The sequence below is a fragment of the Actinia tenebrosa genome, unplaced genomic scaffold, assembly GCF_029948245.1.
Source record: "Actinia tenebrosa isolate PJP-AT-01 unplaced genomic scaffold, QUT_ActTen_1.0 PGA_scaffold4__44_contigs__length_22323623, whole genome shotgun sequence".
NCBI classification, from domain to species: domain Eukaryota; kingdom Metazoa; phylum Cnidaria; class Anthozoa; order Actiniaria; family Actiniidae; genus Actinia; species Actinia tenebrosa.
The window spans coordinates 2,862,869-2,879,110 of NW_028292581.1; the positions used below are offsets into that span (position 1 = coordinate 2,862,869).

General features: G+C 34.7%; 1 protein-coding gene and 1 long non-coding RNA gene across 4 annotated transcripts in view; one reads left to right on the forward strand and one right to left on the reverse strand.

Annotated features, from left to right (window-relative positions):
* The window catches only part of LOC116301818 (uncharacterized), a 59,691-nt gene that overhangs the window by 7,805 nt on the left and 35,644 nt on the right, over positions 1 to 16,242 (forward strand). For all 3 annotated transcript variants that reach the window (XM_031710939.2, XM_031710938.2, XM_031710945.2), the window contains exons 2-4: positions 4,836 to 4,954; positions 9,947 to 10,113; positions 15,847 to 15,874. In XM_031710939.2, coding sequence (XP_031566799.1) covers positions 10,027 to 10,113; positions 15,847 to 15,874 — 115 coding nt within the window. In that variant the 5' untranslated portion in view covers positions 4,836 to 4,954; positions 9,947 to 10,026. The remainder of the gene's footprint in view (positions 1 to 4,835; positions 4,955 to 9,946; positions 10,114 to 15,846; positions 15,875 to 16,242) is intronic.
* LOC116301824 (uncharacterized) lies at positions 11,134 to 12,554 on the reverse strand. The gene is made up of 3 exons (XR_004197780.1): positions 12,459 to 12,554; positions 12,231 to 12,349; positions 11,134 to 11,245 (listed from the first exon to the last, which is right to left on the reverse strand). It is a non-coding gene; the product is annotated as an uncharacterized LOC116301824 (long non-coding RNA).

The window sequence follows — 16,242 nt, forward strand, 5'->3', positions numbered from 1 at the left end:
TTACCCGCTTCTACGTGTAACACGTTCAATAGATAGAAAATTACCATGTCGAGCTAAGATGCTCGCTGACGGAACGAACTAACTGAAAAATGCAAGCATCATGACGGCATTAACCTTTTAAAAGTACGACAAACTGAATCACTTTACGGGCTTTATGTTGATTTTCATAATCAAATTGCTGCTGAAAATTCAGTTAACATATGATGAAATTATATACATATATATGATACATATGAATGTGTAACCCGCCGACATATATTCAACACTGTAGGGAGGGGAGGGGCTGGATTGTGAATTGACTATATGCAGCGAGAACGAATTGGAAATACACATTTTTCGTAATTTGAAGAATTTTATTATCAAGATAATTCTAGGTAAAACAAACTATTCCTCGCAAACAACAAGACACTGAAACTATAACCTGCTTTAAAAGAAAGCCATAACGCAAAACCCACAAACGAACCACGAACCAAAAAACCGTCGACAAGCCCACAAGAACGACCTTCTTTTAGGCAGTATTCATGCGCTGATGACGTTTTGCGTTGCTTCTGCTATGTTTATTGGTCTTTGCCGAGTTATACGTCAAAGTTTTACCAGCTGAATTGAAAGGACGTTTTTTTTTTTGTATTCAAAAACCGATGACTGCATATTAATGCAACAAAATCGGCCCTTTTTGCAGACCGAAAAGGACTACGACTTTATTTCCAAATATCTCGACGATCAACGAAAAATCTAAGATCAATCAAAGTGCATGTCAAAGGTAAAAAACCTCTACAGAGATTTTCAGAATATTTATATATTATTATTATCAGATTTTGAATTATTATGACGCTATGGTTTTGATGATCGCAAGTGACATTCAGCAGAAATACCCAGTGTAAAATTCCTCGGTAATGATATCTATCTATCTATCTATAGATTTTTTATCAGCATTATAACGTACAGTGGTAATATAAATTCAATTTATTTGCTGGAATATAATATTCCCCTAATTGCAGGAACGTTTTCATCTAAAAATAAAAAATAGGGATTAATTTTTTGAGCAAAACTGGTTTAGTTATTTTACTCGGTTTGAATGTATAGACTGGCATTTTTTGATCCTACATTGTTGGTATATAATAAAACAGTTATTCTTGTCAATTTAGGGGCCTATTGTTTATAATTATAAATTATTTCTAATTAATTACTTTGCTGTTTTGTTATCTTTTTATTCAGTTTATTGAAAACGTTCTTGCAATTAGGTGTATCTGTAAGAAAAAAATATATCGGCAGTACAATGGTAGTTTAATTTATTTTCTTGTCAGATTATAATATATTCTAAATGTTTCGAAATTTTCATTAAGAGATTCAGATGAAAATTAAAAGCCATTTGACTGCCTAACATTTTATCGCATGCGCAGGAAAGGATCTAAAATACTAAATCTCTGATTGTCTCTGATCATAAATGAACTAAATGATATTCTAATTCCCGTATCGTTTTTAAAAAAGTCGAAGGATTTACGGTTCTGTTTCATGCAAATTTAAGTAAATTAAGGTATATATAATTTACTTTATTTAAATTTTGAGTGACGTGGGGACAAATGTCGACTCCGACGATTAATTTAAACATTAATGAAAGCTTAGTGTTTTGGACAAGTAGTGAAAGTAGTAGACACAAGACCAGTTTATTTCGAAAAGTAAGGTAGTACACTCTGGTATCGCTGCAAGTACATTTCTACACATGTATAGTTTTCTTCAAACCCAGGCAGATTCCTGGATTTTTTTGGCATCAAATGTAAGTAGAGTTTGTTTAAATCCTCTCCCTCTTTGCGAGAGTTCTCTCCGGTTTTCATCCCTCCACAAAACCAAACGCTCAGAACATTAGAAAATTTGTTTCAATTTTCGATGAAATTGAAGTTGGTTTTTTTTGGTTTTAGACTAAAACTCACTTCATCCAGTCAAGCTCTTAACACTTTTTTACAACTCAACTAGAATTCAACTAGAAACCATTGGCACTCTTCTTCTTCGGTCGTTTCATATACAAGGCTCGTAATTTACCTATCACACATGTTCTTATATGATTTCCGAGCCCATCCCACACGGCTTACTGCCTCATCTAAGTGTTGTTTCTTTTAATTCTAGCCTATTACAATAGCAAAGAATTTGCTCTATATTGCCGACTCTGTGATGAGCACCAATTACGAATGGACGAGTATGGTCTAAATTAGATTAGTAAACGATCGTTCATTACGTCCCTAGGATTGGGGTAGAAAAGTGATTTTAGCGTGTGCGTATATTTAAGAGGTAAAATGGTCTGAATGTACAATTGTTACAGTTTTCTTAAAAATCAGCTGAAAGTGAGAGGCTTATAGGATGCGAGTTTAATGTTTTTATTTTCAAATGTTGAAGGGTGGCTATAGGTTTTATGCTTTCATGAAAAATAGTCTGATCTTAATTGATCTATTTTTACCACGATAGTTTCTTTTTACTGTAATTTGTTGAGCTCGTTATTCTGAGAGTCAACGAATTTACAATCCGTGTCTTATTATGCATGCCTTGTTTAATCAATGCACTGTTTTTTGTTTGTTTTTTTTGTTTTTTTGACAGAAAAATTGAAAATCGCTAATCCTACCAGTCCTATTTATGATTAGCAAGGAAATCTGTAGGTTTATTCTCTTGTTTCTGCAGATTTGTGTTTCGGTTTTATTTTTTATTTTTACATATTCTAGTGTAAATGCTTTTTTATTCGGTTTGAATTCCCTACCTATTATATTTGTTTGAAAAAGACTATAGATGGCGGGCGCACATTCGTTCTCATTGAGCTTTAATTAAAAATTGATCGTAAATCATCATTGGTATCTTACATTAATACTAATGCATTTCTTTTTTTCTTTTTTTCTTTCTTTCTTTCGTTTCGTTTTTTCATCTTTTTGTTTTGCTTTTGTTTTTGCGGGCAAATCACACTGACTAAAGCATTCGTTCGGTTCATCACGAGCTCTGAAAAGAAAAAAGTAAATCTTCAGGATCAGGGTATTGGCAGGTTAACGACAGCTGAAACCCTTTGATTAAACTAGTTTATAAGTTTCTTTGCGACCAATAAATTAATGCCAGACAGCCTTTGCTCTAATCAAAAGACAACAACAATGATTTAATATATTTAAAAAAAATACTTTAAAAATACCAAAACTTAATTTGTTGTTTTTTTCTCTTAAAATTATCAAAACAAAATTATCAATGATTTAAGGCAACAAAGAAAATTTTAATGCCTCTATGTTATCGATTGATATCATGCTCAGTTTCAAAGAATATCCTTGTATAAGGCAAAATTTATAGGGAGACTAGTACGAAAATCTTCCGAAATTTAATTTGGCTGATTTTTTAATTTTTTCCATCAATGGAATAATCTTTACCGGTATAATAATCACTGGTTAAAGTTTTTTCTTCATATTTCAATGGGAAGTATTATATTTTTACGAATTTTTATAGCTTTCTGTGACGTCATACATTCAACACTAAATATCGCTTCATACATTTCTTTGTAAATAACTTCATGTTTTACTCTTTTTCTATTAAACCCAAAGATCCGCTTAGGGACTTAACGTACATAACTTGTGGTTAGGATCATTTCATGGTATGTTTTCTTCAATACAGAGTATAAAACTAGAATATATTTTGATTACAAAATACAAAGAAATGTACGGAGCGATGTTTAGTGTTGAGTGTATGACGTCACAGACTCCTATAAGAATTCGTTAAAATATAATACTTCCCATCCAAATATTAAAAAAAAAAAACTTAAGCCAGTGATTATTAGACCTTTAAGGGTTATTCCAATAAAGTTTCAGCTGAATTAAAATTTGGATGATTTTCGTGCTAGTCCCCATTTGAGAAAGGCGGACTAAATGAATCAATAGTTTGGCACAACACCGCGTAACTTAGCAACGACACGTAAACTCTCAAGTAACATGTGCAAAAAAACGAAATCTTTAGATCTATTTTCTCTGTTTAGCTTAGAGTACCCTCAAAAAAGTAAAAATCACAGATTTTTCGTGTGTTCTAACGAGGACATGAAAATTGCGTCCACGAGCGAATAATGCTCACTACTATGAACTGAAAGCAATATCATGTTTATTCCAGTAAGCCAGTACACGCATATGAGCATTGATCGATTCAATTTATGTGTTAGTATATAATTGAATAATTAAGAAGATCGATAAAATCTACGTTAGGCACAGCATCTCTAAGTTTTCTGGTCTCATGGTTTGTCTCCAACTCCAATTGGTTTTCGTTCAACATTTGATTTTCTTTGATGTAAGGTTTTTCGCATTTCTATCCCAGTTTTGGAATAAATTTTGCGTTGGAATTATCTTTAACTCTAATCCCAAACATAGGAATAAAAGACGCCATACATATTGCTTTGACTTTTATTTTCTTTTTACACTACGTCGTCAACTAGAGATAAATGAAATAGCACGTATTTTAGTTAGGAGCATCCGGTTTACCTTCTAAGTTGTTAATGTATCTTTTCTGTTTTCTGAGAGGCTTATCTCTATATCTTGGAAATTGAAAACACGATCATAATTAGGCCTTGAATAAATACAAGTGAAAACAGCTGTTTTGCAGAGCAAAAACACTAACAATAACTACTAAGATTACGAAGCTAAACTTAAATTATTCCAGAAAGATCGGAGAGTTTATTGCTCACTTACTTACCACAAAGTGACAAAAATATGATCAGTGTTTTTTTTTCGTTGGTGTGGTTGTTTTTTAATTATATGTATTTCTATCGCTATAATTACAAGTGGAGCCAAGGACCAGATAAGTAGTAAATCTCTTTTTGCTTATTCTATCTAAAGACGTTCTTCCGTGATGACTGGATGGAAATGACTACTTGGAAATAGCTACTTGGAGCTGCGAATGAATAAAGATCAATCTGAGAAACCAACCCATTCAGATGTGGAAGATTTAGACGAAGGTGAGGAGAAGTATTTCAATGTTGAGAAATTCAGTTAAATCAGTTGTGAGCTTGGTAGTAAAGCTAAAAGATTGAAATATAAGTCCACAGTACTTTTAATCATTAATTTAGTAGTTTATTCAAAGACATTATTATTTTAGTCTGTTTTGACATTTTTATCTTTAAACCATTTTATGTGTCTTACTTTCGAAATGAAATGATTTTTCCTCCTTCCTTACCAATTTATCATTATTATTTTCCTTAACCGGCTTGAGCCTCCTTAACCTTATTTTTTTCATTATTTGAATCAGGTATTTTTCCTTTGGATTGAATTTACATGTAAGGAAAAACCATAATTGTTATCTCATTCTTTTAGTTAGGATATAGAAGTCCAACGGCGATTTGTGTTTTGTTGATATACGCGTAGAATGTTCCTGAAAATACGATACACTTAGTAGCCAGGGATTTAAAATTAATGTATCCTGATTGAACCAATCGCAACTAAGTATCATTCAAATTGAAACTCTTATTGTTTTTTAATTTAATTTTTTTATTCCGCAAAATTCAAGGATTTCAGTTTTCAGCTTTTGCTTTTTACCTGGAGTGGTGTAAGACTTGACTTTGAAAACAGCTTCACCATCTGAATGGGATATTTTGGGGGGGGGGGGGGGGGGGGGTTACGATAATCATTCTGTCTGTTGTAGAATGCATAGACAGCTATTAACGTTTTACAAAGGAAGAAAGGAAGAAAGGAAGAAAGGAAGAAAGATAGGAAGAAAGAAAGAAAGAAAGAAAGAAAGAAAGAAAGAAAGAAAGAAAGCTGTTATAACAATCACATGGTAGCATCAGTCGCAAATGGCATCAAAGGGCATTAACTGAACTAGGTTACTCGGTAGCAATGGGCCTGTGGTAGACATCAATTCGATACGAAAATTAAAATTATCACTCGACGTTGTTTACCGTGATATTAGGGCTCTAACTGCGCGCCGGCTTGCGGGATCCAAATGCGGTTCTAAAACAGCCACCCACGGTTACCAGTATCTATAATGGAGATATACGACGTTGATATATACTGTTTGTCTGTCATTATGCTAGGCCGATAGTCTTTATATTTCTCCCACAATGTCACACCTTCCTTAGTTTTAGTGCGGTGAACAACAAAGGTGTTATTTAAGTTAAGAACCTTCAATTTCCAAAAATGCCTGAAATGCGCTCTTAACGTTTTTCCATATCTGTGTCATTCCCTTTTTTATCGTTTCCTTGTCTACCAGTATATTTTTTCGCGTTGTTTGTGACTAGGGCTTTCAAATAAAAAAATGTCGGACGTGGTATCCAATAACAGACGAGTTTTGAATCCAAAATTACCAATGTGTAGGGTTATAGCCTCATATCAGTGTTTAAATGTTAAACATTATAAACACTTTGAAAATCGACGGACCTTGACTGGAACACGTGAATATTCTGCACAAAATCTAGGCTAACCTGTAATCAAGAAACACAGCGGTAATTTGGAAATCGGAAACTGGTCTATTTCTGATATAATTTTAATAAAAGTTTTAAAACTTTAATTCGCATTATTTATGATACAGTACTATAAATATAATGTTATCTAGATAGTGAGAATATAAATAAATTTTGAAGATAAACAATTGGTATTCCTTGTGTAAATTGTGTAAATTTGTAGATAATAATATACATTAACTGTACATACACAGATATATATGTCAGCCAGTTTGGCTGAAATACTTTTAGCAACCAGACAACGTGTCGTCCCTGGTTGCGTCACCCTATCAACTCCTTAATCACTTAACTTGTTAAGATTATGGAGCACAGTTAAATTGGAAAACCAAAGTAAATCATGAAAGTTTGATAATGATAATCCGGTAAGCAGACGTAGTTTGTTGTTAAATGACAATGGATGTACAAACACACACGAAATGATGTAAATGTCCCATGCAAGCCTAAAGGAGTTATCAGTAAGATAACTTCGTAGTTTTGCACTGCGCATTCTGCTGCGTATAACGTTAGAAGGCAGGAAATTGTCATAGTCTCATAAGACATTGAAATTATGCGGTTTAATCATTTTGAAATTAGCGGCCAAATTTCTCCAATATGGTTTGTAGGGCCAAGATTTATTCATGAAACTCGCCTTAGTCCTCTCTCGGTTGTTGTATGTTTCGATGCCCGCGTAGCTTATTTAGTTAACTTAAGTTAAACTATGTTAGCTATCACTTGTTTGAGTTCCAGTAAAATTCTATCGGTTCACAGTTTTCTGACTGCTATTAGGATAAAAATATACTTAACTTTTTGTTGAGACTGTCGTTTTTGTAAAGTTTTTGGCTTCAGAAGTTAGTTTATTATGTTATGAAGAAAATAATATGAATATTTTAAAGCAATTTGAATAAATCTCTTTATTCGATTTTCATATTGTTCTCATACGCCACCCAAAACACCAAAGCTTGACGTTAATTTACTCCAAAACGAACACGGTAGCCTCCATGTTTCATTTTGTTTCTGTAATAGCTATGACTTAAGAGGAAATGTTTTTCAATAACGAGCAATAATGGCAAAAAGCGGCAAAAAATAGACCTTCGTATGACTTTTGATCCCAATTTTCGTTTTGGGATAACATTCAAATTCTTTTTTTAACAGTTAGAAACTAATGTACTATGATAAAATGTTTGTTTGAAGCGGTATTTTCAATTGTACAAAGATGTTTTGTTGCATTTGTGTTAGAATGTTGCTTTGTCAGGCTTTTTTTGTATAGAAAATATATGGAAAATAAGCCAAATGAAGGCCTAAACCTCATTTTCGAATAAAATTTTTGCTTTGGGTTAACACTTTGATTCCACTTTCATCGGTCATCTCCACTTCCAAACAAGTTCCAAAATGTTTCACTGTAAGCAAACTAAGCAAAACAGAGATACCGTGAAACACACGTTATCTTTTTTATCTCTGAGGCCGAGAACGCCTGGAGCTTACTGCATCTACTTGATCACTTTGCGTATGATTAATGGACTACAGCTTAAAAACATTATTAATATTGTAAAAGTTTTGCTCCAGGGTATAACGCGGCTTTAAATTCGAAGTAGTTGTCCTTTAGAACAATCCACACAAAAATAAACTGTTATTCAAATTATCATATGATTTAATTAAGTAGATGCTTTGTACCAACCGGGGCGGATCCGGGGTAGATTAGCAATCCTTGCCCCTTTGTTTTAAAGTAACATCTAAAGAGGATGCCGTATACTGGCTTTCTAAATATCATCAGCCACCCGCTCCTCCTGGAACTGCTGGATCCGCCACTATAAATATGGTGGAAATATTTTGTGAACGTCTCAAGAAACGTTTCGTGACTTAAAGACGCGCTGATAAACATTACTTTATCATACTCGACTTAGAATAAATTTAGACAAGATCAGTCAAAATCAAAACTAACCCAGCCAATCAGAATGTTGCATTTTCGTCACGCGATTCTTCTCTTTTGTGCAAGATTGCCCGGTGTATGAATTCAAGATGGTTTAGAGAATTCCCTGAATAGATCCTCTTGTTTTCTTTGACCTTGTATCGGAAAAGCGCTCTTTTCATTATTATTTCAAACCAAATAATTAAGAACTTGCTAGAATCCCCACCTCGTGAGAGTGCGCAATAAACTTCAAGATAGATGAACAGATTCATTAATTTCGAGCTCTCCATATCGCCAACAATATTCCTATTTCCTCATAAAAGTCCTTAATATCTCAAAAAGTCCTTTTACTTTGATGCACTAATGGCTTGAATTAGTAACACAGCATCAAAACAACTCCAAGATCTAGCTAAGACTGATGTGGTGTTGATAGTTCTGCAGGGCATGAAGGCGGTAATGTTTGGAATAATGTAGCATGTATGTCGTTCATGTACTTTTGTAGTCTATCATATTGTATTAATGTAAAGATCTTTTTTTTCCTTCCACTTGACAAACATCTCTTCCCATTCTTTTATTTATTTATTTTTATTTATTTATTTATCATCATTATTTATTTTGTATTTGGTTTATTTTCTTTACTGTGGCTGAATAATGAGTGACTCTCATACTCATACCTTTAAAAAATATATATAGCTCAAAAATAAATAAATGATTAAAATAAAACGAAAACGTTTAGAATAAAAATAGAAATTATCTAGAATTTTGCACCAAAATGTCGAATTTTGTCAACAGGAAATCTTAAAGTTTAGATTCATTGATATCGCAAATCGCTCTTCAGTTTCAACATGCACCCAATTCGAAACGCACTGGGGGAAAACGCTCAAAGCCTATAGTTTATTTTTTCAACTCATATATTACCTTTGTCACGAAGCTTCACATTTTTACATCCAAATGATGTCAAAGTCGTTGGCAGACGATGGCTAGCCATGTCTATATAGGGAACTACTGGAAACCACGATTATCTTACAAACTAATAGATGGGTTCAGCACGTCAGTATCTTATCTTAGTCAAACGGTTTTTTAATTTCAAAATGACCACAAATTGCCAAAAATTATATTTGAGGAAACCAATGTTTTCATTTTTTAATGCGAAAATTTGGCTCATTTTTTAATTATAATCTTGCGGTTAAAAGAAGGAGAAAAGGATTTCCCATCATAACATGCGTTTCGGGTTTTTCGGTTCAAAAGCACACAATTTTGGGCGAAAAATTAAATAGTGTTTACGATGATGGGAAAATATTGTCACGATATTTGTTTTCATTCGGTGGATTTTCTAAAAGTTTTCCCAGCTGCTCATCTTGATAGTCAATTAATTGTGGCCGGGCAAAAGCTAACCAGAAAAAAGAGCAGCCTAGTCCAACCTTCTTCAGTTTCAATTTTTTTTCTCTTATTTATTCTCATAACTATTACTTATATAACTCAAACTTTAAAAAGTTAAAAAGCTTTCAACTAGAAATCATTATTATTGGAATTGAAATATTCTTTTAGGACACGGACGTGACGTTTTCAAATCAATCGAATTGAGTGTATTTTTTCCTGATTTTCAGTGGACTGGCGTCGCGAAGAAAGCCTGGAAATGAGAAAGGCTATTTTGGTTGGTGAAAATGTCCTCTGAAATTCTTCAAGCATGGATGTGAATTCAATGGTCGTTACTCTACTTGGAATGTGGCTTGCATTATGGAGTTCTACCGATGCGACAATCGACTTAGAAACGGTAAGAAATTCCTAAAAAGTATGAAAAACCAGAATTGTTTTGAATTAAACATCATTTTAATTTAAATTCGATATTTTTGCAGCTCTATTTTTGTACGTAGGACGTGCGCATATTTCACCTCTTTCAATGCGAGTACGTTCGTAGAATTTGTTTTTATATGAGGATCAAAGATCAAACACTTAGAAAATAGGGAAAATATGGGCTAATTCTTGAAAATGAAAAATACAAGATCAAATTCACAAATCTCAATATTTTTTTAACAAAATACAATACAGAAACGAGAATTAATAAGCATGATAGTATAAACATTAATATACTGTCAGCATGAAATGTTTACATCTTTCACTGTGTTTGATTGTTGCTGTACTATTTTTGAATAACGCATTAGAATCATTGCCAGCTTTCCGGGCTTTTTCAATCTAGCTGGACTGATCTTAATTAATAGAGCTCGTATTTTTCTTAATAAAAAAATGAGGTATCATAGAAGAATAGAACTAGAAGAAAAGATTGATACTGAATGCATAAACATCACGTAAACTGTAGTTTGAGAACAAGAAAAAATAATTGAATATAAATATTTATAGTAATTCAGTTAATATTAAGTCCTAAAGCATATTACAGAAACAGTACAAACAAGAGAATATTTGGCTGTGCAAAAGGTTTAATTTAGCTTTCTCGAGACAAAATTTCTTTATTAAAAACTAATTAAAGAGTGTCACAGGAAACAGTAATTCCCAGGAAAAGGACGAACCAGAAAGATAAAAAATAAATGTCATGTCAAATGGCTTTCCGCGATTTAATTATTGAGTTTTGGAAGCAATTAGGAAATTCTGAGAAGCGTAAAAAAAAAACAAAAAGAAAAATCTGAATCTGAAAAATCTGAACTGATATATGAATTACTTATAAAGAATCAAACATATCTTCAACAGACTCCTTCCAAAGTTATTTTAGATGCGAAGCTAGCAGTAAGAATACAATAAATTGCTTAAATTTCTTTAAGTAAAGATATGATTTAATTTTTTGGTGTTATATGGCGTGTCATTTTTACTTACACCACTCTGACTACTACTAGGACGCTTCACTTCACTTCTTGTCCAAATTTTATTGCCTTATGAGACCACTGTGACGTGCACTGGTGTAAAGACAAAGTGTGTAAAGAATCACTGAACTTCGAAGGGAGGGGTGAACTACCCAAAAATCAGGTTCATAATTCTTGGGGTGCATGTTACGTCATAGCCGCCATGTTTGTTGGCTATACAAAGCATTCCTCATTCATCTTCTCTTGATGGATCAACCAACATGGCGGGCGTGTTTCATTGTTAATTATATCTCAAGGGATTTTTCGGTCACGCGGTTGCAATTCAAGAATTAATTACATACTACTGTTGACCAGAATCGTCCTATTATGAGAAACTCTATAATGTTTCAAAGTATATAACAGAAACGCCCCGCTTTGCGACTAAATAATTTTCTCCATAACATGCCAAAGCGCACGGCGCGCGGTGATGCAGCTGTCGTCTATTGTTTTGCTTGGCTGCAGGCAAAAAATAGACCCAAGCTCATTGTGAGGAAACAACTGATTCTAACAATACACACTTCCCTTATAAGAGGCTTTCTCTAAGTAAGCTTGCAAACATCGGAGAACATCTTTTAATTTCTCCTGCTGTACATAAGCTGCGAGCTCCAAATAAAGAGTTTCATGGACTTTGGAGCTCTGGCTACCTGAGCAGATAGATAGTTTTCTGCTTCTCCGTTTGCTATCTTTACCTCCGAGATCAGTACCTGAAGGTCTCAAAATTTGTAGATGTGATTTTAAAGGCAGCTCCAGTTCTGATAAGTTATTTTAACACCCTGAGCCAATCTGATAAGGCAACAGTCTGAAGGCGTCGAAGCTAGAATGACCTACACGTACAGCTAAGGTTAACTAACTCTTGCATACCACGTGACCGAAAACTCCCTTGAGATATAAATAACAATGAAACAGACGCCATCTTGGTTGATCTAACAAGAGAAGATTGATGAGGAATACTGTGTATAGTCAGCCAACATGGTGGCTATGACGTAACATCCATCCCAAATTAAGACTGATCACTGAGAATAATCATAATAGTTCTTACCGAGTTGCTTTGTTTCATCAGCAAATGGCGATTGGTAAAGTAATGACAATAGTTAATTGACATCACAGCAACTAGCACTGCTACTACTGAATCATTTCTCTTGATCGTAAGCTGCTCCACTAACAATCAAAGATCATAAAGTGCACTGAGACGCATGTATTATGTACTTTAGTATAATTTTAGACTTGAATTTAGAGTTTCGCGCACAGTGATTAGTCCAATTATTACCAGTGATGAAGATACGATATTCATTTTTCGATTGAGGTTTCCCTTGATCTTTTATCGCATATACTTAGGGCACAAAAAGAACACTCCAGTTTTGACCAATATTTTATTCAACATTTCGTTTTGACAAAAAATAAACAACTTATGATTTTAAGAAAGAACTGACGGCTAAACGTGTTAATACCAGGCAGCTGTCCTAACGGGTATGCGCGATGTGCGTGTGAAGTCCCATGCAAAAAAAACGCGTTTGATTTTAGTGTCGACCAGCTGAACATACTAAGGAACATACCGAATCGAAATCTGGCGACCAATTTCAATAACTATTGTTGTAGACTGACTAGCCTCTTAAGATGCGAAAACTTTTTTTCGGTTTCCCCTTGAACTCGAGGCTTGTCAGTCCGGAACGGATGGTTGTTTGCCAATTGGTCGTCATTTTTCGAATCAGTGTATACTTCAAGTTAAAATCGCTATTTTGCGCTCCTCTGTCCTTGCATGGACATATATTGAGAGATTCAGTCATTACAAGGGCAGCAAGTCTAGTAAATCAACACTTGGGGTGCCTACCAGTTACCCGAAAAAACCGAAATTTTGATTGGAAAACAAATGGCATATATCATTCCGATCTGAAAGTTCCGGGAAAATCGGTCTTCCGATTGAGGTAATCCACTTTTCCCGCTCATTTCAGTTCTTCCGGTAGACGCGTGTACCATTTTTAGAAATTCAAAGTTTCCCGCTCTTTTCTTACCATTAGCTAACGATTTTTTTCAAAACAAACATGACTGCCATGTCTTTGCCGAGGCCACACCTCTTGGGTGTATAACATTATGATCAACTGCTGAACGTCATATCGTGGTAAATAAGAGAACATACCACGCTAAACCATCGGATATTTTTAAAACATATAAAACTTTCTCATCTTTAATATGTTACATTAGGTGAACCATTTTTAATGCAAATTCATTTGGTAAGGAAGGCATTTGTTAAAAGGTCATTGTCCATAATCATTATGCTTTGCCTCGGGAAAATATCGGGGGGAAAGAGCAATTTGCTGTTTCCCTTGGGGCTAGTCATTAGATGTTGTTTTCTACCTCCCTAATCAAACGAACAAGTTATTTTGACAAAATGAAGAGCAATCAGTGAATGCCATTTTCGTATGAGAGGGCGCCAGCTGCGTTTCACGTATTTTCCAACAAGCTCGATCTGATCTCATGTATTTATTCTCCTGTCACGTACATTCATTTCTTATCATTGAGAAAAAAACAGCTTCTCATTACGTCACACCTGCCCTTATACAATAGTCCCCTTCACAGTTCCCTGCGCCATCTCGAAAGGAATTCGTGCCTTTGCATCGAAGCGAGACGAAAGGTCAGCTTGCAATGATAGAGACCTTTTTTAAACACCTTGGATAATTTTTCACATGTCTCTATCACTACAAGCTTACCGTCCGTCTCGCTTCGATGCAGAGGCATATATTTATGGCGCTCACTGACCCTGGGTATTCAAAAGTTCTGATGTTCTTGTTCTATTTGGTGTTGGCAAGAAAGTAAATTCACACCACATGCGCACGCGCAAGTCAAGTTAGACTAAAAGATGTCTGAATTGTAAAATGTGGCGTCCGGTCTAGGTGGAAAGGGAAAATTTATGTTGCAACATTTCAAAAAATACTCAAGGGATTGATGATACGTGATCTTAGTGCACAGCTCGTCTTTTTTAGTATTTAGTTTTTACCAACCACAATGATTCGCATACGCCACCTTTCGACATCAGAGTCACATTTGGCGGTGGCAATAAAATAGACTTCTGAAATGTCAGACAATTACTGTCAATTATGGGTCGACCACACAAAGCAAGGAAAGCGACATATATATATTTTTTACTGACTTACGCGGTTCAGACCTTTCTGTCTGCTGTATAGTTCTCGGTTTGTTACGTAAGCATCATGGTGTAATTATCATTACTTACAATATTATGTAAGTAGAATACTTACATAAATAAGGAAAACCAATAGCTAGTGACCGCAAAGGTAGAGCTGATAAAAGAGCGATATATGTTTAATGCGGCTGGTACAAAAATAAGATTGAAACTCTTGCATCTTTTGTGAGGACTTGGCATTCAAGTAGAGACTAAATTCGAAATTGTATAAAATTCACCTTTTCGGCGCTAGCTTGGATTGTGTTACGGTCACCAAAAATTTCGGGCATCGTTCTCGGATTCCCATACAAATTCACTGAGTTAACAGCAGTAAGAAAAGCTTCAATCAAGCTTAAAAAAATGATCATTTACTTGTATTTAGAGAACTAACTAAACATTAACCAAGTAAATAGTTCATTTAGAGTCAGTACATTTGTACGGGAATTCGAGAACAATGTCCGAACTTTTTGGTGACCGTAACACAATCTAAAACAATTTATACCCCGTGACGGCTAGCGAAAAGGTGAATATTAATGAAAAAGGTGAAACGAAAAGGTGAATATTAATGGTCAAACTTGATTATCGAAACGTACAGGAAGCCCGAGATTGTGTTTTATCATACCTACCAAATAATACTCAAATCACATCTCCGTATTTTAGTCACGTGGCGATCCGTTATAGCGCGATATTGGGCAGCATCCTATTGGACTGCAAATGAACTTATCGTTATGGCACTATAGTAGTCTTTTTATTTAAAAAAATTATTTGTTCGACATAATAAAACACCTATAAAATTCATCCTCGCCCATTATGGCAGATATTGAAATATTGACTTCAATATTCTGCCATAATGGGCTCGGATAAATCTAATTAGTGTATCTATATAGGGTCTTGCTTCCGATCTGTTCGCATAATGGAGGTTTATTTTTGTCTGATTACTTTGACATTTTGATCATCAGATTTGCGAACGGATTTGATACCCTTTAGATATGTAAACTAGATTGCGAACGTCGAAGATTTCTTATAGAGCGTTTTCACTCAGGTTACAAGGCAGTCATATTGGTGTAAATGTTTAAATAGAGTTCAACTCCCCGAGGATAGAAAATGTATTCTTTTGGTACACCAAAATGATTGCTGTGACGTCAAGTGAAAACGCTCTATAGACCCCTTGCAGCACTTTGGAATGCAGCTCAATCTGGGGGAGATCTTAAAATTCTTTCGTTTTGTCCCCCAGATCGAGCTGCTTTGACATCACATGATAGGAGTTTATAGTTACGAATTGCAGAACATCGAAGAGCATTGTAACTATGAGTCTTGGAAGATCGCACGCACAGCACGGAAATAGTTTTTCCATACGATTCACGTCACACTTTTAAAAAAGCTCTAAAATTGTATCAATGTTATCTTGGTTGAATATAACGTTAATTGATACAAATTGAACTAGATTGAATGATGACGCGTTTGGCTTATCTTTTTTCAGGCTCCCGCGAAGAATGCTGTTAATATGGGTAAGTCTTATAATAGTTGAACCTTTTTGCTTTTTAAACCCAATGACTTGGACCATTCATGCTTTGCCTTCAGTTGGGCTGTGACTGTGTGTGTGCTTATTTCCTGATCAGGCTGTACTTAGATTTAGCCGGGGTCATTATTCAGCATTCGCTACTCGCTGATCAATAAAACAACTGAAGGCGCAGATGTTGAGAAAAGTGGGATGAAAAGGAAAAGGAAAGTACTAATATTAATTTGAGGCAAGGCAAGGCAAGGCAAAAGAAAGGACTAACTGAAAAGAAGGGAAAGAAAAGAAAAAGGAAAGGAAAGGGGAAAGGAAAGGGGAAGGAAAAGAAAGTAAGAATGGAAAGGAGAAGAAAGGAAACGA